General features: G+C 41.5%; 1 protein-coding gene across 5 annotated transcripts in view; it reads left to right on the top strand.

The window, feature by feature from the left end:
* The window catches only part of PTPRM (protein tyrosine phosphatase receptor type M), an 899,870-nt gene that overhangs the window by 396,188 nt on the left and 479,485 nt on the right, over positions 1-24,197 (top strand). For all 5 annotated transcript variants that reach the window (XM_066246290.1, XM_066246286.1, XM_066246288.1 and 2 more), the window contains exon 5: positions 561-676. In XM_066246290.1, the coding sequence (XP_066102387.1) occupies positions 561-676 (116 nt within the window). The remainder of the gene's footprint in view (positions 1-560; positions 677-24,197) is intronic.

The following is a 24,197-nucleotide window of genomic DNA, read 5'->3' on the forward strand; positions in this document are numbered from 1 at the left end:
CCCAGCGTAATTTTAGAGTCTATCTATAGGAATAGCATTTTTGGTAGATGGGAAATATTATACAAGTAATGCTGCATACCAATTAGTTATATTAAAATATATATTATGCACAGCTCTGTACTTGGCTTAAAAAGTTTCCTTGACAACATCATTTAACTTCTAACTGTTCTTTTCATGTTGTTAATATAAATATGTAATATGTTTTTGTTCAAAACATCAATTAGGCTTCAGTATAATCTTTATTAATACGGATCTGTTATTACAAGGAGACTGCTGAGCTGTGATAATTTGCACAGCAGGAACAACAAAATATCTTCTTTCTGTTTGGTTTGATCCCAGAACACTTGGCTTTTTTTTTATTCTTTTACAGAGTACACCAAAGCCTTCCATGATCTCTTTTACAATCATAATGACACCTTTAAAGCTCTGATAAGCAAAAGCATTATTTTCTTCAAAGGTAAACAAAATAGAATGGTCTGAAATTACAAATAGATGCAAAAAGATGTATGTGAGTTAAAGAGACCCGGTTTTAATATCTTTAATTGCTTTTCTTCATGTAGCCAGAATCCCCCACTTCCTGCGGATTCAGAATGTGGAAGTGAACGCCGGCCAGTTTGCCACCTTCCAGTGCAGCGCCATCGGCAGGACCATGGCGGGAGACAGGCTCTGGTTACAGGTATAGTAACCCACTTTTCACCAGTTCACCGACAGCCCAGTGGGAAGAACACGGGCCCCCTGGGGAGGGGCCGGGGAAATCGGTCAGTGCCCAGTCCCTCGTGGATGTTGGATACTGTGGGCAGTTTTCCTGGTTCCTTTCCTTCTTTACTAAGTGGCCAGTTACTAAGGGTTTTTACATAAACTAATTATTTTTTGTCACAGACCTTGTTTTGAATTATTTTTTTCTCCTTCTCTTCTTAGTCATCTTGCTTTGAGGAGCTGATTGTCAAGTTAATTTAAGAGAAATATATTGAAATACAAAATAGTACCCTTTCCCTGCTCTCTTCTTCTAGAGAAAAATCCAGAGAGTCTCTCTCTGTCTCTCTTTCTCTCTCTCTCTCTCTCTCTCTCACACACACACACACACACACACACACACACACACACACATTTATAGGCATTTTTATAATTTGAACTTGCACAGCAATAAACCTAAACTCAGATAACATTAATAACACATCTTTTACCATTGAGGATTTTAAGTGGACCTTTCTTAGGCCAATCATAATTTGTATATTTCACCATCTTTGAGATTTCACCATATGTCTGTTGCGTGGCAAATAGTTTCATGGCTAGAGTCATGACCTCAAGAATTCTGACAGAATGAGTGAGCTGCCCCCCTCTAACCAGAGTGCTAACCACTTCTTTAGGCTCCAGGCTTCATTTCCCCTCCCATAGAATTGTCCGAGTTCATTCTTGCTTCTCCTTTTGAGCATTGACCTGCAGGTTGCTCATTCTTCACCTTGAATAGTGTTGATGTTCCCTCTTTTCCTTGCAGATCTTACAGTTGGTTTTATTTTGGTTTGGTTGATTATTTACTTACTGTGTTGGCTCCTGATCTGCTTTGTGTTTGCACCCTTCTGTGTATCTCTTCCATTGCCCCTTGGTTTCCACTGACTGCCTGCTGACTTTGCCCCTCATATCACCTCTCTACCTTCTCTTACACCTCTTCTCCAATGTGATAATGATTGCAACGTGTCACATTTGTGTGACACTCTTATGACTTTTAAATCCCTTATCCCTTTTGATCATCACAACTAAATAAGTGGCCATTTTTATTCCCCCATTTCTGGGGGAAATGAAAGGTAGCCCAATGTGGTGTCGAAGATTAGTCAGGAGTGTGTTGACAAATGTGGACTATGTTCGGAGGAGGCTTCTTAAATACAGTTGGGTCCTCCACTCATCTCCTCACCATTCTACTTTGATGTCACTCTCTTTTCTTATATCCCACTGTCCTTGTGAACATCCTCTAGCCAGGAAGGAGGAATGTATGCAGAGGACTGAAATTGTATCTACCAAATTTATCTTTACTGTTTTCTTCCTTCTAGAAGTTGTCTAATCATTACTTTAAAAGCTTTTGCAGTGTGTGAAAACTGTGCTTGACCTTGACCTTCAGTATTTGACCTTTTCCTTTTTATCACATTTTTCAATTATTTTAGATTTCTGATGTTAGTGATTGAGAATTATTTTCGTACTTAGTGGTTGCCTGGTATTAAATTCTGTCAAGATTGGCTGTCTATCATAATCGATGAGAAATTGTTAATTGGCATTTTTCACAGTGCATTACCAACCTTTTAAAAATGAAACTATAGTGATCTTGGATTTGTCTCTGGAAATCTTAATTTTTCATGGAATTTTTTTTGTTTCTGATATTTGTAGTGCTGTTACTTGAAATAATACAATATAAATTCTAAACTTTTGGCTCAGAAGAGGCTTAGATATTCCCAGGATTTACAGGCAAGTTGAGGATTCAATTTGCTCTTTCTGTTTTTGCAGATAGCTTGGAATTGAAATGCTCATGCTTGAACCTGATTCCCTTAGGGGTTGGGGATCTTTACTTTCTATTACAAAGTGGGAGACTATTTTAAAGAGAATTTCTCATGTAGGGAAAAAACTAGCTACTATTTTGAAATATAAGAGGGGGGTCTAAGTGTATACTTCTCAACCCTGACTCCACTATTCCACATAGAGAGTTTTCTCTGTTTGTTTGTTTTTGTTTTTTTAATGTCTGTTATACTCCAGGATTCTGATTTAATTGATCTGGGGTGGGGCCTTGCCTTTAATATTTTGTTAAAGTCTTCTCAGGTGATTCTAGTGTGTGCCCAGGTTTGACAATCACTAGTCGGAAGCAAAGTGCAACACATATTCCAAGTTAGGAAAGTAAAAGGCAGGCAGACGTAAGTTATAACTGGTACCACCTTCAGTGGCCTCCATCCGACTCTTAGGTTGAATTTCTCATGTTCAAATTTTTCCTGCTGAAACCAAGAAAACAAAGCCATATTAGGGGTTACCCATTATCCCAATGCCAATAAAAAAAGAGATGAGGACCAAGGGTGTGTAAGGTGTGTCTTTTATTTCAAATATCAGCAACTTGAGAAGGCAGGTGACTTCTGTCCAAAAGAACTGCCTCTATACTTTCCTGGAGCTGCTGGGTTTTATAGGGTTCAGGGGTCATTAGTAATGGTGTAAGGGACAAAAGAAAAAGAAGTACATGCAGTTAGTCACGTAGTGGTGTGCCCGAGGTGGGGGTCCGGTTTGCAGGAACATCTCCTCTGCAGGTTCTTCTGATGTAGCACAGGCCTAATCGGTGTGGTCCTATCCGGTGTCCTGGGTAAATCTTCAAGACCGCAAGGGCAGGAGTCTCCCAGGAACAGCCAGGGTCGCGATGCCTCTGGGAACTTCTGCAACTCCCTGTTGTATTTCTTAGGCAACAAAATAAAGATTAAGGTCTATGAACGAGGTTCCTAGTTATCTACAGTGATTTAACTCCTTGTAGGAAATTCTGTAGCTCAGCCCTTACGAGAAATTATTGTAATTTAACTTCTTACACTGCTTTTTTTTCTATTAAAATTGATCATTGTTGTTGGTAAGTTGTCTTTGTAGCCAATCCATTAATGTCTTCATCTGTCTGTTGCCCAGTTCTTTCTTGCCTTTGTTGTCATCAGTGACTGCATATTGCACTGCAGATTTCCACGTGGCCGTGTCCAGAAGGGGATGACAAAAGATAGAACAGTTGTGACTTTGAAATTCTAAGTGAAACTTAATTTGTCTTGTCAATATGATATTTTGTTTCTGAATCTTTGTGACATTCAAATCATTTTACTGACAGATTATTTATTTCCTGTGTTTGTGATGCTGGTAGACATGGTATTCTTCCATGGTCATAAGGAAAGCATTCCAAAGACCCACATCTGGGAGTGTAGGATAAAGCTTTCGTGGTAGGAGGATATATTCAGGGTTCACATGGAAGGCTGCCCACAGATTCCCAATGTCTCATCTCTGTCCAGCCTGCTGTGAAAAAAAAAAAAATCACCGCAGTCTTTATTAGACCCAGGAGTAGTGCCGGCGCCCAGAAATTCTGTGCCCTAATGCAATCCACATCACAGTTCAGTCCGGTCCAGTCTTTCCCCTTTTCCTGTGGCGCAGTCTGTGGCGGTACGCAGGCCTGCACGCAGAGCCTGTCCTTGGAAATCGCTGTGGCTGCCTGCCCGGGCAGCTGCCAGCCCGCACAGCTCCTAAGGCTCTGTGACTGCTTGGAGAACACCCTGAGGGGTGCATGCTTCCTTTGTTAGCCTGGGTTATATTTTCTAAAGTAACCAATTAACTTCTTAATCTTTTGCGGGTTTGTGTTGGGCCCTCCCAGTAACCAGTCAGATCTGTTCAGTAGGCAAGACTGACAGGCCTTTATGGCCACCATCTTGACTTCTACTGTACGTGTACCCAGCAGAAGAATTTCTCTTGCTGCTTTCATCCCCCCCCCCCACACACACACACATACACACACATAGTCTAGGGATGGACCAGTTGTACCCTGGAGAGATTGAAAAGCTGGTCCTTTCGGCCCTGGCAGGTTGGCTCAGTGGTAGAGCGTCGGCCTGGCGTGCAGGAGTCCCAGGTTCGATTCCCGACCAGGGCACACAGGAGAGGCGCCCATTTGCTTCTCCACCCCTCCCCCTCTCCTTCCTCTCTGTCTCTCTCTTCCCCTCCCGCAGCCAAGGCTCCATTGGAGCAAAGATGGCCCGGGCGCTGGGGATGGCTCTGTGGCCTCTGCCCCAGGCGCTAGAGTGGCTCTGGACACAACAGAGAGATGCCCCAGAGGGGCAAAGCATCACCCCCTGGTGGGCATGCTGGGTGGATCCCGGTCGGGCGCATGCGGGAGTCTGTCTGACTGCCTCCCCGTTCCCAGCTTCGGAAAAATGAAAAAAAGAAAAAAAGTAAAGGTGGTCCTTTCTCCCTACACTGGGGCAGGAGTTGTGCCAATCCCCCTGGCATGGCCAGGCTGCAATCCCCTGGGGTGCCCCAAACTGAAATTTCCTGGTAGAATCAGGCTTTTTCATGTCTGGTTTCCTTGGCTCCCTTCCCTTATTAATATCTAACTACCTGCACTATCAGTTGGATAGGCATTTTGTGGAGAGATGCATATGTTTTTTGAATAGCTGATGAAATAAGACCAGTGCCCTTCACTTGCAATGACGGTTTCTGCTCACCTCTATGTGAGGAGTAGCTTCCAAGAGTAATGAAGATTTGTAGCCACTGGTGTTTCGCAGAGCCCTCCTGCAGCCTGTGGTGCCCCAGGGCTGTGTGGCAGGCCATATTTTAAATGTTGTAGAGAGGAGACGACCTGGAATCCTGGGCCAGGTCCTTTCAGTCTAGAGGTGCGACTATGGACATTTTTTTCTTAATAAACTAATGCTATGACAGTTTCAAAAATGCATTCTTTTTTTTTTTTTTTTTTTGTATTTTTCTGAAGCTGGCAACGGGGAGAGACAATCAGACAGACTCCCGCATGCGCCCGACCGGGATCCACCCGGCACGCCCACCAGGGGCGACGCTCTGCCCACGGAGGGGGGGTGCTCTGCCCCTCTGGGGGGTCGCTCTGCCGCGACCAGAGCCACTCTAGCGCCTGGGGCAGAGGCCAAGGAGCCATCCCCAGCGCCCGGGCCATCTTTGCTCCAATGGAGCCTTGGCTGCGGGAGGGGAAGAGAGAGACAGAGAGGAAGGGGGGGGGGGGTGGAGAAGCAAATGGGCGCTTCTCCTATGTGCCCTGGCCGGGAATCGAACCCGGGTCCCCTGCACGCCAGGCCGACGCTCTACCGCTGAGCCAACCGGCCAGGGCCCAAAAATGCGTTCTTGAATGTAAACTTGATCCTCAAATAATTCTGAAATCCAGGCAGAAAACTGAATATAAAATTTATTTTTTAGGTTTTTTGATCATTTGAATCTTCCCAATAGTAAGTCAAGATTTAGAAATTAATAGTACATTTCTTATTTGAGGAACATCGATGTTTTGGAGGATCATCATTTGCAATAATTTGTGTTACTTGTGTTACCATCTTTTGAGTTCCACCATAGGCATTTTGCACAGAGTTTCAAGGGTGTGTCACAAGGTGATATACTTCTTTTGTAGATGAGTAGGTTGAGGAACAGGATTGTCTGAGGTCACAAAGGTAATGGCATAGCTGGAAAGAGTACACCTCTGTGTCATTACTTTTACTTTACTACTGATTAATTTCTCTCTACTGTGCTGTCGTCTCATATGCCAGTGCTAAGTGAATAGGCAGTATGGAATCACCACTTTGTTACAAGAGTTTGGATGTGATCAACATTACCCAATTGATATTGAGGAGCCATTCTGACAAACTTTAAAAGTCCATATGAGTTTTAGGTACATATTGATCCACATCTAAGAAAAAAAATGGCCAATGGTTTGGTTGTTTTAAAATGTACATTAAATACAGTCACTGTCAGAGACTTTCACAAAAACATAACACGAATAAATCTGATGATGACACTAATGACGAAATGTTTATGATTAACAGATATATCCCATCTGCTTATAATTCCTTTGTTACATGTATGGGTGACACAATGAGAAATCACTATTTTCTTGAATATAGAGCAAAATAAAATACAGTTCATGAACATCTATTATTATAACTGCAAAGTGCTTAAAACATCTTGCAGACAATGTACAGTACAAAGACAGCATCTATAAAACTACTTTTATAGCACAGAAGTAATGTGCAGTGGATTTGTTGAAGATACTTGGTATATAGGTTTGGCAATCAGTGCATACAACGTTGATGTAACCATGGGAGATAGTCAAATGAAATCTATTTGTGAAATCATTCAAGCACCCAAATCTCACCATATTTCTTGTTATTATCAACTTTCTGACCACTCATGAAGCTTACATTTTGAACATAATTTAGAGTATGTATATATTATATAGAGGAGAAATAGATTTTAGTTTTTTTTATACTTATAGATTACTTACTGATATATAGTTTCTGAGTTACATATTTTTATACAGTCCTTGGTCCTTTGAGCCATATGACTGTATTAAAAATTCTCTCCCTAAGTCATGTATCATTGTATTAAAATTACTATATTCTTTCTTAAATATTTATATTTTATTTTCCTACATATGCTTTTTTCTCTTGAGAATTAATATTTGTAACACCTCTTTCAGCCTTTCGATAAGTAAAGACGATCACCAAAGACAGTGTTGATATTTATAAATCTGAAAATGGTTTGGGCACATTCTTCTTCTGGGAACACAGGCACCTCTCACTATTCTCCTGTATCTGGTCTAATGTGGGCAATTTTTTTTAACTTCTGTTATTAATTAATTTATTTTTTTGCTACATAGCAGAGGCTCCTCCCTTCCTGACCCTTCCTAGCGTCTTAATTAGCTTGGGCTGCTGTAACAAAGTGCCGTAGAACGGATGTCCTACACAGCAGCAATGTATTTCTCACAATTCTAGAGACTGGAAGTGCAAGATCACGGTGCCAGCATGCCTGGTAGGATTCTTGGTGAGGACCACTTCCTGGTTTGCAGACAGTCTTATTCTCGCTGTATCCTTACAGAGAGACAGAGAGAGAGAGAGAGAGAGAGAGAGAGAGTTCTGGGCTCGCCATCCCCATATACTGTGATGAATCCCATCATGGGAGGCCCCCACTCTCATGACCTCTTCTAAACCTAATTTAATTCTCTTTCAAAGGCCCAGCTGCCACTGCCATCATATTAGGGACTAGGTTTCATCATATGAATTTGGGGTGGAACATACACATCCGGTCTACAGCCCTTAGCTACAACATGAAACTCGGGAGAGGGTGGGAATGAAAGTGGTTCAGCCTCCTGAACAAATGGCAGAGAGCAAAGAGGCAGTGGAGATGGAGATGCCTTCTCAACAGCAGGTGAGTGAAACTTTTGATCAAGCCAGGGCTTCACATGTACCTGCTAGGTGAACAGCAGCTGGTAACGGAAACCTGAAAAATAATCATTTTCTCTTGACAGGTCTCAGAGGCCCCTGTCCTTATTACATGGCTTACATTTTAGAATCACAAAATTATGTAACATCTGACTCTGGGAACAGTCTTCAAATTAAATTCCTTCTTTAATTAGTGCCAAACAAAAGCCCAGAGAAAGTAAGAAACTTTAATTCAGTCATATATTATGTGTATCATGATACTTATTTGATAATGAACAATTAATTATAAGTATAAATATTTTTGCTTATTTACAAATTAGTAAATTGAATCACTTGGACATTTTTCTTCACTGATTAACTCTGTATTTCAAGTAACATTGGCCTTTGAACCAAATATTCTCAGATTTACTGTGAAAATATCTGCGTTAACTTTAGAATCATCGTAACATGATATTTTACTCTTTTAGCAGACAATTTGGTGTTTTTTAGAAGTAAGGCATCAGAGTAGCATTGCAAAATGACTTCCTAACCTGCATCAATTTGTAGAGATAGTAGAGAAAATCAGATGACAGTACTATGAATTACTCATTAAAAGCACAGCATTGAGAATAATACTTGTCATATATGAAATACTCAGTAAATACCAGCTCATGGCACTCGGCTTACTGACTGCCTGAAAAAAATCATGTGTCTCAGAAGAACTCTCTTTCACATATGCCCATATTAGACCAGGAAAACAGACACAAGAAACAGGCACAAACTTTGTCTTTCTGGGATGCTTGTTTTCGGTTCATTTCCAAAGGGATGGTCTTTGAGGAGAGAGGGACATATAGAACCTAGTGGTTCCTCCTGCCATTTCAGAATATACAGCAAATATCACTCAAAGAGTCACTTTAGAAGCAAATGTGATCTTTCCTAAGCCTTGATTTTGTGCACCCCTTTGCAAGGCACTTTTATTCTCTGTTGCAAAATTTGGTTCTCCAATTTACCCTTTTAAAAATAATTTCTTGCCATTGGACCTCAATTAAATGTAATAGAGATATACTTCTATTAAGGATAATCTATTTGAGTTCTTGCCATGACAACAGAGCTATGTCACAGTAATCAATGCATGAAAACTATGCTACTCATTTTCTTTCTTTTTTGTATGATGTATAATTCAATGTGAGTTCTTAACTTGAGAAGCATTATTTTCTAAAAAAAAATATTCACTTGGAATAAAAATATTTTTGTTGTTGGCCCAGAGATTTTTTTTCTTTCTTTTGAAAGTTTGGTATATAATTCCACTTGACTATATACAAGCTACCCAATTGAGAAAACAAAAAAAAAGTATTTTTCATCAGCCTAATAATTTCTCGCATTTCTTTTCTGAGCTCAAATAATAACCTGTTTTTGAGAGAAAAGGGAAAATCATGAGATCTTTGTAACTTAAAACGATTCTCATAAAAATAGCTCCTCTGGGCCCTGGCCGGTTGGCTCAGTGGTAGAGCATCAGCCTGGCGTGCGGAAGTCCCAGGTTCGATTCCTGGCCAGGGCACACAGGAGAAGCGCCCATCTGCTTCTCCACCCCTCCCCCTCTTCTTCCTCTCTGTCTCTCTCTTCCCCTCCCACAGCTGAGGCTCCATTGGAGCAAAAGATGGCCCGGGCACTGGGGATGGCTCCATGGCCTCTGCCCCAGGCGCTGGAATGGCTCTGGTCGCAGCAGAGCAACGCCCAGATGGGCAGAGCATCACCCTCTGGTGGGCATGCTGGGTGGATCCCGGTCGGGCACATGCGGGAATCTGTCTGACTGCCTCCCTGTTTCCAGCTTCAGAAAAATACAAAAAAAAAAAAAAAAAAAAAGCTTCTCTGACCTATAGAATTTTGCTCATAAATGAATAAATTATAAATTGTATTAATATCATTTACATTACTGACCTCAACAGATGTGTTTAAAAAAATAACTACAACTTCATTTGCTGATACTGCTGTGTGCTAGGTGTTCTGATAGGCTATGTTCAGGCATTTTTTCCCCCTCACCTGTTCCCCAGGAGGACTCTCTTATATGCCTGTTTATAGAAGAAAGTGAGGCTTAAGAAGCTCAGCGTTTGTTTTTTGTCATTGTTTTTTGTTTTTTTTTACAGTGACCCATTGCTAGTAACAAGAGTAAGGATTTGAACCAGGCCGGGTAAATCCAGAATCTACCTTCGCCACCATGCTGCCTGGTGCATAGTACAAAGACCCAGATATTTCCTCATGGATTCATAAACATCATGTAGTGATTTAAGTTATAATATTTATCAGAATTTAAAATTAAAGTTATATTCCCATGTGTGAAATTTTGCCTTGACTTTTGTGTTAAGTGATGTATATACATTTGGTCAAACTTTCTTGGTGGCTTTTCAGTTTCATTTTTAGATAATGAGGGAAAAATCGTAACTGTATTTGAGAACAGTTTTGCTATTATATATAAAAGCCTCAAAATGATTTGAAAAGGAGTAAAATTACGGTTCCTTGGACAAGCTTAACTGTGGTATTTTACACCATATATATTAAAGCATAAATTTAACATCTCTTACCATCATAGAAAATACTAGGAATACATAAAAAAGGACTGTCTGCAGTTGCTATAGGAACCGTTTGCTCCTTAAAAATTATGAGCTGTTGAAATCACATCCATTATTGTTTTAGTCAGTTAAATATATAATATATATATATATATAATATTTAACATTCCGACAGAAACCATCAAAAGCCTTTGAAGCACATATAATGTGTTTTAATTTAGTATGATTTTGGATTACCTTAATTTAAAGCTAAAGATTTATTTTACAGTATGACATGTCTGGGGAGATTTTAGGAGAAATTTATTAATAAATTTTACTTAGTGTATCACCTAGTTTAGTCAACTGCGGTATGAGCAGCTGGTGTTTTGAGTAGGATGCTCCAGGTAGAGAGAGAGGTAGAGCCGGGCAGCAGTGGGATTTCTCCTCCAGGCAACCTGAAGTTCTCCCAGCCAGAATGTGAAATTGAACTTTAAAAACTGCAGGTCAGAGGCCCTGGCCGGTTGGCTCAGTGGTAGAGCATTGGCCTGGCGTGCGGGGGACCCGGGTTCGATTCCCGGCCAGGGCACACAGGAGAAGCGCCCATTTGCTTCTCCACCCCCCCTTCCTCTCTGTCTCTCTCTTCCCCTCCCGCAGCCAAGGTTCCATTGGAGCAAAGATGGCCCGGGCGCTGGGGATGGCTCCTTGGCCTCTGCCCCAGGCGCTAGAGTGGCTCTGGTCGCGGCAGAGCGACGCCCCGGAGGGACAGAGCATCGCCCCCTGGTGGGCAGAGCGTAGCCCCTGGTGGGCGTGCTGGGGTGGATCCTGGTCAGGCGCATGCGGGAGCCTGTATGACTGTCTCTCCCCGTTTCCAGCTTCAGAAAAATACAAACAAACAAACAAACAAACAAACAAAAAAACTGCAGGTCAGGAAGGTTTGGCTTGGAGGGCAGAAGAGAAACGCATCAACAACTAATGTTAAGGACTGTTTGCTTTGGGCCCAGGAACCCTGAAAGCATTTATTCTGTTTTTTCCTTGTTTCATCAAAAGGTTCATTTGTTTCTCTTCTAAGAATCCACCGCTGGAAAGGGCCCTGCTTTGAATTTCCCATAATTGAGGGCTGAGGGCCCTGACCCTCAGCCTCTCCTGTCGCCTCTTAGCGAGCCAGGCCTTGGAGCCAGGGTCCTGGAGAGTCTGGGCACTGTGAGGATCTCCAGGGTTTTCTTCTCAGTTGATTCTTACTGGACTTGAAGGAAAAAAAAACATTCTCCTAGGAAGTTTCTGTATCTGCTGTAGGCGGCCGTGAAAGCCCTTAGAAGTTGTTCAGTCCGGCAGTCTGGAATCAGGTACCGAGAAAACAGGTGGAGTGACATTTATTTAGGTCTTTCCTTGAGATGAAAGGAAAAATTTGATGACTTTTGATTGGTTTTCATTTCAAAAATTTCTTTAGGACCATACAAAGTAGAGAAGAGACAAATGCTGCTGCCCAGAGTGCTGGTGTGACCAGTGTGCGACGAGGCCACGGACATCTGAGCGACAGGCGGTGGCAGCCAGGAAGTTCAGACAGCAGAGGAATTGCCCAAGTGTAATAAAATGATGTTTGTCTCAGTTATAAGAAGTGATGTCCACTAAGTACAAAGGAAAAGTGGCAAATTGATGTAGTTTCTGTTTGCTTTTAAGATTTGGAAGCTAATTATGACTTTGATTCAAGAAATATATAATATATTACGTACATTCTGTGTGCCAGGGAGAGTTTTCCTTTTATTTGGTGCAGATTTCACATTTCTATCGTCTTTTGTTGCTTTCCTGTGACCGGTCAAAAGTGCACCATGACTTTACGGACACACTGTATATGGCCAATTGCTTCATCTATACTTCTGCCTGCTTCCCCGCTGATTATTTTGAGTCAGTCTCAGCCATCTTATCACTTATCTTGTAAATGTTTCTCTGAAACAGGGTTTGGCAGACATTTTCTGTAAAGTACCGGAGAGCAAACCTTGGAGGCCAGTCCCCTTTGTCTCAGCGATTCTGTTCTTCCGTTGCGGCCGGAAAGCAGCCGCAGATGACGTGTAAAGGAGTGTGACCGTGTTCAGTAGTCAAATTCCATCTCTCTTTCATTATCACAAAATATTATTCTTTTGATTTGGCCTACCGCTTAAAAAAATGTAAAGACCATTCTTAGCTTGAGAGCTGTACAAAGTGGAGGAGAGGATTTACCCTCAGACCCTCGCTCTAAAAGATGAGAGTCCTTAAAATAATAGTATTAGTCACTATGTAAGCCCCCCCCAAAACAGTCAGTGTTCACATTTCCTTGACTGTCTTATAAGTTTATTTCTTTCAACAAGTTGTTTGAATCACGATTGCAGTAAAGTTCATACTTTGAACTGGCTGATGATCCCCTGCATGCTTTTTGTATCTTGGGTTCTCCACTCACTCCCCCTATTTATGATGCCTGTTTTTGCTGTTGAACCTGTGTTTGTCCTGTCCTGGGTCCCCTATCTTGAGTTTTGATCATTTCCTTCCAGTGGTGTCATTTAAATGTGCTCTTCCTTGTATTGTATATATTTCTAGGAAATTAGGTCTCTTTTTGTGATATTATCAGCCATTGATGATTATTCCTAGATTTATTAATTCATTGAGAGTTGGATTGCAAAATGGTTCAATTATATATGTCTTTCTTTGTTTAGTCGCTAGAATACTTCTAAATAGAAAAGCTCTTTCTTATCGACTGTTTGGTAACCCTGATACGTATACATCATGAAGGGAAAATGGCATAAATACTTGGTTATTTATCTTTTTTTTTTAGCAAGTTTCTAAAATAGTTGAGGTAGTTCACTGGTATCACCTAAAAGTGAACAAGTGGGTTATTAATATGATTGTTTTATTATAATCATTGTTTTTATTGTCATTATCATTAACATGTAGACTTAAACACATTTGCTGTGTTTTGATCTATCATACTTATCTTTGTTGCCTCTTAAATCTTCTGAAAGAGCAGGGCTTACTCAGGGTGGCGGTCCCTGTCCTGGGCCATCTCAGATGGCTTTCTTGCTTTCTGGTGTGACAAATATTCCAGACTTATATTTTTACATTTTCTACCTTAATGATCTAGAATCAGCCATTTCTTCGGGGAATCTTCATTCTTCATTAGTGGGACCTGGTAATTAGAAATTATAACTTGACCATAGAAGTACTCATTACTGCTATTTAATGTTTCTAGATCTTCCCATCAGACAGAGGTAGGCTATATACATATACACACATACATTAATTTAAAAATAAAAGCTATGTCCTAAGATTATTCTGACAATTACAATTCAAACCCAGAATTACAGAGCTGTTAGACTTCATTATCTTGCATCTTTATATTTTTTCAACTATGTTTTCAGAAAGAGCTATAAATTTTAAGGCATATTGAGAAAAACTGATGTTCTTAGCAGACCATGTTTATGACTAGTCTAGCCTTTGAGATCATGAGTGATTATGCAGGCACTGCCATCTTCCTCAAATCAGAGTGCCGTTATTATAGTTTTGAAATAAACAGGGTCAGGTCCTTATCATCCACACCCAAATCTTTAGCCCAAAGGAAATGTCAGTGTTAAGCTCCTTCGTTTGATGTGGCTAGGTTAATTCAGTCGACAGTAGGAGATTTGATTTTAGGACTAAAGAACTTCTAATTTCATTGGTATTTTTATTCATTGATTATGTATATCCTGTATTATTTGCATGAGTGTCTAAATAAAATTTAGATACCAGTGGCTTATAAATAATATTATTCAAATATTACAAACATATAATTAACTGAGGTATGTCTAAATATCAGAATGAGATTCTAAATATCTATAATCAAATATTTTACTCAAATATGCCTATAAAACTATTATATGTTCAAATAATTTATCACTTTGGATATCTGCCTATTACTTGGCAAGGTGTATATCCATTATTAGCCCAGTGGTAGTCAACCTGCTCCCTACCGCCCACTAGTGGGTGTTCCAGCTTTCATGGTGGGCAGTGGTGGAGCAACCAAAGTATAAATAAAAAGATGGATTTAACTATAGTAAGTTGTTTTATAAAGATTTATTCTTCCAAACAGCGAAAATCCGACAGAAAGTACTTGGTAAGTAATTATTATTATATGCTTTAACTTGCTGTAACTCTGCTTTATAAATTTTATAAAGTAAAGTTACTTCCCTACTTTATAAATCATCATTACTGTGGAACTGGTGGGTGGTTAGAAAATTTTGCTACTAACAGAGATACAGAAGTGGGTGGTAGGTATAAAAAGGTTGACTATCCCTGCTAGCCAATTCAAGTATACAATCAATATACATATACATATATTTCTAGTGTATGCTAATGTAAGTAAGTATTTCTGATTCTAATATTCAAAATTGATAAGTGTATGGGATAGCTTGGTTATGGCCTAGAAATTAAAGGTTGGCACTATCTTCTTCTTCTTATTTTTAGATGAGAGAAGGGGAGATAGTGAAGCAGACTCCACATGTGCCTAGATCAGAATCTACAAGGGAACCCTATCTGAGGCCAATGCTCAAGTATTGAGCTATTTTTAGTGCCCGAGGCTGATGTGCTCCAAAGAAATTATCCTCAGCACTCAGGGCCACAATCGAACCAATCAAATCACTGGCTGTGAGAGGGGGAAAGGGGGAGAATGGGGAGAGGGAGAGATGGTTGCTTCTCCTGTGTGGACCAGGAATTGATCCCAGGACATCCATAAGATGCTCTATCCATTGAGATACCAGCCAGGGCTGGCACTAACTTATTTTTTATTAAAGTAAAAAATATATGGGCTCCTGAAGGTAGATTTGTTGAAGTATTCAATTATTATTGGATTTAGATTACAAAAAATGTTTTAAACAAAATTATTCTAAACCCTGCTGATATTATTGTAGATCCCAGTGCTAAGAATTTCAATCAGGGTCTTACGAATGAGCATTGTTGAAAGAGGGATAGTAGAAACTATTTTCTCTATTGAATAGATGAGAGTACAGTTTAATCCCCACCTATATGACTAGGGAAGGGTGACCGGCCCGTATCTCTTCCAAGCTTGTGCGCTCAGGCTACAAAATGCCTGGGATTGATTAATTTGCTACAAGTGCTGCTAGCTTCCCAGACATCAATTTCTTTCAATCATTGCTCTGATTATTGCAAAACTATTTCTGAAAGACTTAATATGTATCTTTTTTGCTGGTAAATTACTGCTCATTTAGAAGTCCTAGAGTTAGTCCACTGCATAAAGAAGGTTGTTAAGTCTGATTTAAATAACTATAAGTACTTTTTTTTTCTAGCTTGCTAAAATTGAAATACATGCATGTTTAAAGATACTACTCTTGCATCTATAAAAAGCTGTATTTAACCCACCAAGATCATTTCCTCTCAGATATGTCCATTATGGTGGTTTTATTCAGTTAACAAAAGATGGGTCAGCAATTTTTTAAACTGCCCTGGACATTCAGGTGCCAGGCTTTGCATGGAGTGTGGGGTTTTGTTCTGACAATTGGGTGCTAGGCTCTCTCGCAGTGACTCCATCATTGGTGATTTCTTTGTCCTGGTGTAACGGTATTAAAATCATAGAGCTCCCATCCTTAGCAGGACTGCCTCTTTCTAACTGTGAAAGCTGAGAGAAAACTGGCAGACATATTTGCTATCTCTACTTAAATGCACATTTTTATCACTTTGTTCTGCCAGGATAACAAAACATTTCCTTGTTGGGCTGCTAGGTGCTGAGGAGGGCTGGAGGTTCTGAACACATTGTCCTATTTGGTCCTCCCTGCCATGTGGACAGGCACACAAGGAAAGGGATTTGTGTGCCTTTTCACACCTCCGTGCATCAGAGTAAACTAGCTGGCACTGTTTCCCACACTTCCCTGTTTAATTCTGACCCAAGGGAAGGTCTCTGGAGACCGAAAGGCATCTTCAAAATCAGCTTGTTCAGTCATCCATTTCAGTGCCTAAATCCCTCTCAGTGTTGCCACCAGCCCTCCCTGCGCTGCATCAGGCCTGGTTTTCATGCTAGCGAAATAGCAATACGCAATCTGGCAAAGACCGCTGCCTTTGTAGGACTTGTGTTCTGCTAGGAGGGAAATAGATAATGACCATAGCAAGTAAGCAAATACTATTCCAGGGAGTGATCAGTGGCGTTCGGAAGAAGTTAGTCCAGAGACGGGGGACAAGCAGTGCCATGCAGGAGCAGGATTCAGTTTTAAACCTGGGGTCCAGGTAGGTGTCACTGTGACTATTTGAGTAGTGACTGAAAGAAGAGGTGGGGTGACCTGTAGGGAGAAGTTGGGGAGAGCAATCAGGGAAGAGGAAGGCAGAGGAGCCAAGGTGGCGTGTTCCCTGGTGAAGAGACGTAAGGTTGGAGCTGAGGGAATGAGCAGAGTAAGGGGTTGTAGCAGAGTGATACTGGGGTGTGGAGGGGAGATGGTGACAGGCTGTGCAGTGGGTAAGGCTACTTGTGTACATTCTTGGAGGTCGCTCTTTTACCCAAATCTAAAAATCGAAAGTGCAGCATGTTTATAATTTAATGGCAAAACCTGCCCATTATTTGTAATTCATTTGATGACAGAACATGACCTGAACTAAAATGAAGCTATTGATGGCCCCTATTTTCCCTTCTTATAATCAATATTCATATATATTTAGTAAGACATGGACAGACAGACAGGAAGGGAGAATGATGAGAAGCATCAATTCTTCTTTGTGACACCTTAGTTGTTCATTGATTGTTTCTCATACATGCCTTGACCAGGGCAGGGGGTGGGGCTCCAGCTGAGCCAGTGACCTTTGGGCTCAAGCCAGTGACCATGAGGTCATTTCTATGATCCCACACTCACACTGGCAACCCCGCACTGAAACAGGCGAGTCCAAGCTCAAGCCAGTGTGGGGTTTCGAACCTGGGTTCTCAGCGTCCCAGGCTGACCCTCTATCCACTGCACACTGCCTGGTCAGGCAGTATTAATAGTTTTTGATGCAGAACTATCAGTGTGTCTGGTTACAGGCTCATTGTGTCGATGACTCAGGCTATCCTGAGGGCATCCCATTATAAACAGCATACACAGCTTTTTAAAATTAAAAACATATGTGAATTCTGAACCACATTTTACCCAAGAGTTTCAGCTAAGTGACAGATCCCCATGGTCGTGACACTCAAGTACAGCTCCCATTTTACACGCCTGGTCTTTTATCGGAAGATGGCGGTCCTCTCCCTTTCAAGCCTTCTGTTTTTGGCCCCTAGCAGCCCTTCCACTGAGGAGATGATGAGGGCGAGCGTGTCCCATCATGGTCCTCTGAGCAAGCCTGCTTCTCCCATGCGCCTCAGATAGCAGGGTTCCAGGATCACGCTGATGAATTCCGGGACTGGCTGGTAGCACCACCTCTCCAGATAATTTATTCCTATTAATACAACTGAAATGGAATTAGATTTTAAAATATCCGCTTTCCCATCTTCCTATACCTCTAGGTGATAAAGGTACTCCTAGGTCACATGCCCAGTTACCTACTTGGAAACTCTGATTTCATAAGGAAGAAATACAGGATTGATCGACATTTGTTTAGACTGATGTTCATCTTGTTAATTTAAATCCCTTGTTAGGCTTTGTGAGAGTCTTTTTTTTTTTATCCCATTTTATTCATTCATGTGCTGGTTAATTGTCATCTGTACATTCTACAGTCACATCTAAGACTTTGTCAAAGGCATTAATAGACCTGTTGGAGGAATCAAGGAAGTAACCTGGGCCCAAGCACCAGAAACATACTCAGTCTGACAAGCAGCCGTGTGCTCTGGTGGGTCACAGGTTTCTAGCCCACCTGACCTGCCTGGCATTTCTCCCCATTGCTCTCCTCTTGTCCACAGTGATTGTGTGGGCGATCTGCCTTGTCCGTGGTCATAGACCCCAGGTCTTCCTCTTTCTAACTGCCCAGGAAACAGGATTTGACACTAACAGAGTGAAGGGTGAGACCGCCCCCCCCCCAACCCATCCCATTCTCTGAGGACATTCTCTCATTTCTCCTTCATTATTAGCTCAGCTCTGGATTGCTTCATTACGTATGTTATCTGCTAGGACAATTGAGCTAATATAGAACCTAAAGTTCCTGTTGGACCTGACATTTTTCAGCATCAAGAAATAAGGGGACTGTTGTAATAGTATGAATGTCAAGATTTCAGAGGAGAAGAATGAATATTGTCCGAGGAGTGGCCCTCTCTCCCGGGGGACTTAGGTCTCCTCCGGTGTCTGAGCTGTCGCTCTGCTCTCACGCCTGGGCCTCTCTGTCCCTGACTGGACTCTGTCATGCTTCCTCCTGGGGCTCGTCCAGTATCTCTCCGTTCCTTGGTGACCTTGTCTCTGCACTGTTCCCTCTCTTTCTACTTTCATGTCTCAGTTTTTTCCTTTTATACTTTCAGTCTGGCCACCGCTCTCCTGCTGCTCCCCTGCCTCCCTGAGACTTCTGTGGCTGGTTCTCTGCTCCCCTCAGTCCTCTTGTGGGAGGCCTCAGTGGTTGCCAGTCTTGAGGCGGCCAGGCTAGCTCACATTTTCAAAGGGGGGACTTTCTTTCTACTTGTCTGATATTGCTGGTCATGCCACAAATTTAAATATGCATCAATATGAGTGATTAATCTTACAGATATTTAAATATTGTCATGCATCTCTAATTCTAAGCATACATTTTAGTAGTGTTATATGCTTTTCTGTTAAGTTAACTTAAGCACACATAATCTTAGTTTGGTTTATATAATCCATTTTTAGAAATTTATACGTATGGATATTGAAGATGTGAATTTTTAGAAATATCCTTGTCTTGTGGAAAGATGTCAGTGTAGGCTCTGCCTTAGAATATGATAGGGGTTTTAGCAGTCTTGAAAATATTAAAAATATGATTCTAGGCCCTGGCTGGTTGACTCGGTGGTGAGTGTCGGCCTGGGCATGTGGAAGTTCCAGGTTTGATCCCCAGCCAGGGCACACAGAAGTGCCCATGTGCTTCTCCACCTTCCCCCTCCCACAGCTAAGGCTCCTCTGGAGCAAAGTTGGCCCGGGCGCTGAGGACAGCTCCATGGCCTCTGCCTCAGGCACTAGAATGGCTCCAGTTGCAACAGAGCAATGCCCCAGATCGGCAGAGCATCGCCCCCTAGTGGGCTTCCCAGGTGGATCCTGGACAGGGACATGCGGGCTCTGTCTCTCTGCCTCTCCACTCTCACTTCAGAAAAATACAAAACAAAAAAAAAGGTATTTGTTTAATTTTAAAATATGATATATTAAGACAAAAACTGAATTTGTACTGTAGAAACTATGCAGTATCACCAAAATAAATAGAAATATTCTTCTGAATATCTGATTTTTTTACCCAAGATAAGAAGAGTTTTTTTTTTTCTATTGTGTACTATTTGGGAAATATTAATAAGAAAAAGTCAGTGATGTAAGCCAATTTTCTGTCCTGTTTGATCTATTTGTGATATTCAGAAAGAGTTAGAAAGTAAATTGATGCTAGGAGCTATTTGAACTCTCATTAAAAACACAATTCTTGTAAAGAGCTACAAACTCACTGTAGAGCCTTTTATGTTATCCATCAAAAAAAACCCTTTAAATTTTTTATTCTCTTTGACCTAATAATTTTAGGAAATAGGAATTATCCTAAAATCATTTATGATAGTTCAAAATATAAATAATTTAAATGTACAACAGTAGTATGATATTTCTGTAAATAATGGCTATAGCCATGAAGTGATATATATTAAAAAGCATGTTTTTGAAATTATCCAATGCTATGAAAAACTCTACAAATATCATAGGAAAGTAAACAAAGAAATAAGCCCTCATGTATATTTTAGACCACTGTTGTAAGGTTTAACTTATAATAATGTATAACAGAAAAAAAAAAAAACCAAAATACCTTAAAGTATTTATCTCTGAGTGATGGGATTATATAGTTTTTAGAATATTTATAGTTTTACTTTTGTACATAAAAAAATTCTCTAGTAAATATATTTTTTAAGATTTTATTTATTCATTAGAGAGAGAGGAGAGAGAGAGAGAGAAAGGGGGAGGAGCAGGAAACATCAACTCCCGTATGTGCCTTGACCAGGCAAGCCCAGGGTTTTGAACCAGCAACCTCAGCGTTTCCAGGTTGACGCTTTATCCACTTCACCACCACTGGTCAGGCTCTAGTAAATATTTGAATTAAAAAAATCACTTCTCTCTTTATTGTTCTGAAGACTCTACTGGTGTAGGTCTGCCCTGCCTGCGGTCTTCCGTTGCCTTGCAGGTCTGCAGAGCGCTCTGCCCTCTGGGTTCTGTGTGGGCCCAGCCCGCCTGGCGGCTAACGCCTTTCCCTCGCATTTCTCTCCAACCCGCTTGGACATACCATCCCTGCTTTGTGCCTGCCATTCTAGTCTCCACTTAACTCACCATCACCATATATTATCTGAAAACAATTTCTTTCCTGTGCTCCAGATTATTTTAGTGCTGTCTTCAAACGTTAGGTGCAGGCCCTGGCCGGTTGGCTCAGCGGTAGAGCGTCGGCCTGGCATGCGGGGGACTCGGGTTCAAAACCTGGCCAGGGCACATAGGAGAAGCGCCCATTTGCTTCTCCCTCCCCCACCCCCTCCTTCCTCTCTGTCTCTCTCTTCCCCTCCTGCAGCCAAGGCTCCATTGGAGCAAAGATGGCCCGGGCGCTGGGGATGGCTCCTTGGCCTCTGGCCCAGGCGCTAGAGTGGCTTGGTCGCGGCAGAGCGACGCCCCAGAGGGGCAGAGCATCGCCCCCTGGTGGACAGAGCGTCGCCCCCTGGTGGGCGTGCCGGGTGGATCCCGGTCGGGCGCATGCGGGAGTCTGTCTGACTGTCTCTCCCCGTTTCCAGCTTCAGAAAAATACAAAAACAAAACAAAACAAAACAAAACGTTAGGTGCAAAAACAGGAGTTTGTGCTGTTACACTGTTTTAATATCCATAATATGAAATTTATCATTTTGGCCATTTTTAAGTGTACAGTCAGTGGCATTAAGTACATTCATATAACTGTTATCACTGTTACTTACAAAACTTTTCATCTCTGGAAAGAAAAGCCATTAACAAAGAACTCCTTTCTCTTCTCTCCCTCAGGCCCTGGTAGCCTTCATTCTATTTTTTGTTTCTGTGAATTTGCCAGATCTAGATACCTCTTATAAATGGAATCATATTGTACTTGTCTTTTTGTGGCTTGTTTCTTTCACTCAGCGTTGTCGAGGTTCATCCATGCTGTAGCATGTGTCAGAGTATTCTTCCTTTCTTTTTTTTTTTTTTTTTCATTTTTCCGAAGCTGGAAACGGGGAGGCAGTCAGACAGACTCCCGCATGCGCCCAACCAGGATCCACCCGGCATGCCCACCAGGGAGCGATGCTCTGCCCCTCCGGGGCATCGCTCTGTTGCATCCAGAGCCACTCCAGCGCCTGAGGCAGAGGCCACAGAGCCATCCCCAGCGCCCGGGCCATCTTTGCTCCAATGGAGCCTCGGCTGCGGGAGGGGAAGAGAGAGAGAGAGAGGAAGGAGAGGGGGAGGGGTGGAGAAGCAGACGGGCGCCTCTCCTGTGTGCCCCAGCCGGGAATCGAACCCGGGACTCCCGCACGCCAGGCTGATGCTCTACCACTGAGCCAACCGGCCAGGGCCATCCTTTCTAAGGCTGAATGAAATTCTATTGCATATATCAGTGGTTCTCAACCGGTGGGTCGCGACCCCGACACGGGTCGAATGACCAAAACACAGGGGTCGCCTAAAGCCATCGGAAATACATATTTATTATACAATACATTTTTAAATAAAATATGTATTTCCGATGGCTTTAGGGGATCCCTGTGTTTTGGTCGTTCGACCCCCCGTCGGGGTCGCGACCCACAGATTGAGAAGCGCTGGCATAGATAGACCACATTTTCTTTGCCCGTAGATTCATCAATGGACACGTTTGTTGTTCACATTTTGGCTACTGTGAATAATGCTGCTGTGAGCGCTGTCATATAAGTATCTGTGTGAGTCCTTGTTTTTATTTCTTTTGGGTTATCTCTAGGAGTAGAATTACAGAGTAATATGACAATTCTATGTTTAACTTTTCAAGGAATTGATAAACTGTTTTTTATAGTAACTGCATCATCCCCACCAGGAATACACAAGGATTCCATTTGTTGAACATCTTTACCAACACTTGTTATTTTTTTTTCTTTCTTTGTGTGTGTGGGGGGGGGGGGAGGCGTGCATGCACGCATACACACATACTCACACAGTCATCCTACTGGATATAAAGTGGTATCTCATTGTGATTTTGATTTGCATTGCCCTGTTGACTAATGATGTTGAGCATTTTTTCATGTGCTTATGGGCTATTTGTACATCTTCTTTGGGGGGAAATGCCTATTTATGTCTTTTGCCCATTTTAAAATTGGAATATTTGGTTTTTGTTTTCCTTGTTATTGAGTTCAGGACTTTTTTATGTATTCAGGATAGTAATCCATTATCAGATATATAATTTGTCAGTATTTTCTCCCATTCTATCGCTGTATCTTCACTCTTTGTTGTTTTTTAAAGCACTAAGTTTATATTTTTTAATTTTTAATTTATTTATTTTTATAGAGACAGAGAGTCAGAGAGAAGGATAGAGAGGGACAGACAGACAGGAACGGAGAGATGAGAAGCATCAATCATTAGTTTTTCGTTGCGCATTGCAACATCTTAATTGTTCATTGATTGCCTTCTCATACGCGCCTTGACCGCGGGCCTTCAGCAGACTGAGTAACCCCTTGCTCAAGCCAGTGACCTTGGGTCCAAGCTGCTGAGCTTTTTGTTCAAACCAGATGAGCCCTCGCTCAAGCTGGCAACCTCGAGGTCTCGAACCTGGGTCTTCCGCATTCCAGTCTGATGCTCTATCCACTGCGCCACTGCCCGGTCAGGCAGTCTCTTCACTCTTTGAATAGTGTCTTTTTATACTCAAAATTTTAATTTTGATGAGTCTAGTTTATCTATTTTTTTCTTTTGTTGCCTGTGATTTTGGCATCATATTTAAGAAAGCATTTACAAATCCATGGTGATAAAGATTTCCCCCCTATGTTTTCTTCTAAGAGATTTATAGTTTTCGCTCTTAATTTTATATACTTGATCCATTTTGAATTGATTTTTGTTTGTGGTAAACGACAAGGGTCCAGCTTCATTCTTTTGTATGTGGATATCCAGTTTTCCCTCTACCACTGTTTGAAAAGACTATCTTTTCTCCATTGAATGGTCTTGGCACCCTTGTTGAAATCCACTGACCATGTATCTGAAGGTTCCTATTTTATTACATCAGTCTATGTCTGTTCTTATGCCAGTACTACACTGTGCTGTTGATGACTATAGCTTTGCAGTAAGTTTTGAAGTTCCGAAGTGAGTCTTACAACTTTTTCTTTTGTTTTGGCTACAGTGATAGCTTTTGAATAGAACTCTTACTAGTCTACCAGCCCTAAGTTGACCTTAAAGATTTGCTCTACGGCTCTGACAAATCAGGATCATGACTGCAGCCCTGCACAAAGATATTTCAGTCAACAATGAACCACTTTACCACAGAGATTCCATAAAATTACCATGAAGCTGAAATATTCTTATCACCTGGTGACACCTTCGCATTATAGCACAACCCCACTATTCACGTGTCTGTGGTGAGGTTGGGATAAACAAGCCTACTGTGCTGGAAGTCTTAAACGTATCATATAATACACAATTACGTACAGTGC

This window comes from Saccopteryx bilineata, chromosome 11, assembly GCF_036850765.1.
Source record: "Saccopteryx bilineata isolate mSacBil1 chromosome 11, mSacBil1_pri_phased_curated, whole genome shotgun sequence".
NCBI classification, from domain to species: Eukaryota; Metazoa; Chordata; class Mammalia; order Chiroptera; family Emballonuridae; genus Saccopteryx; species Saccopteryx bilineata.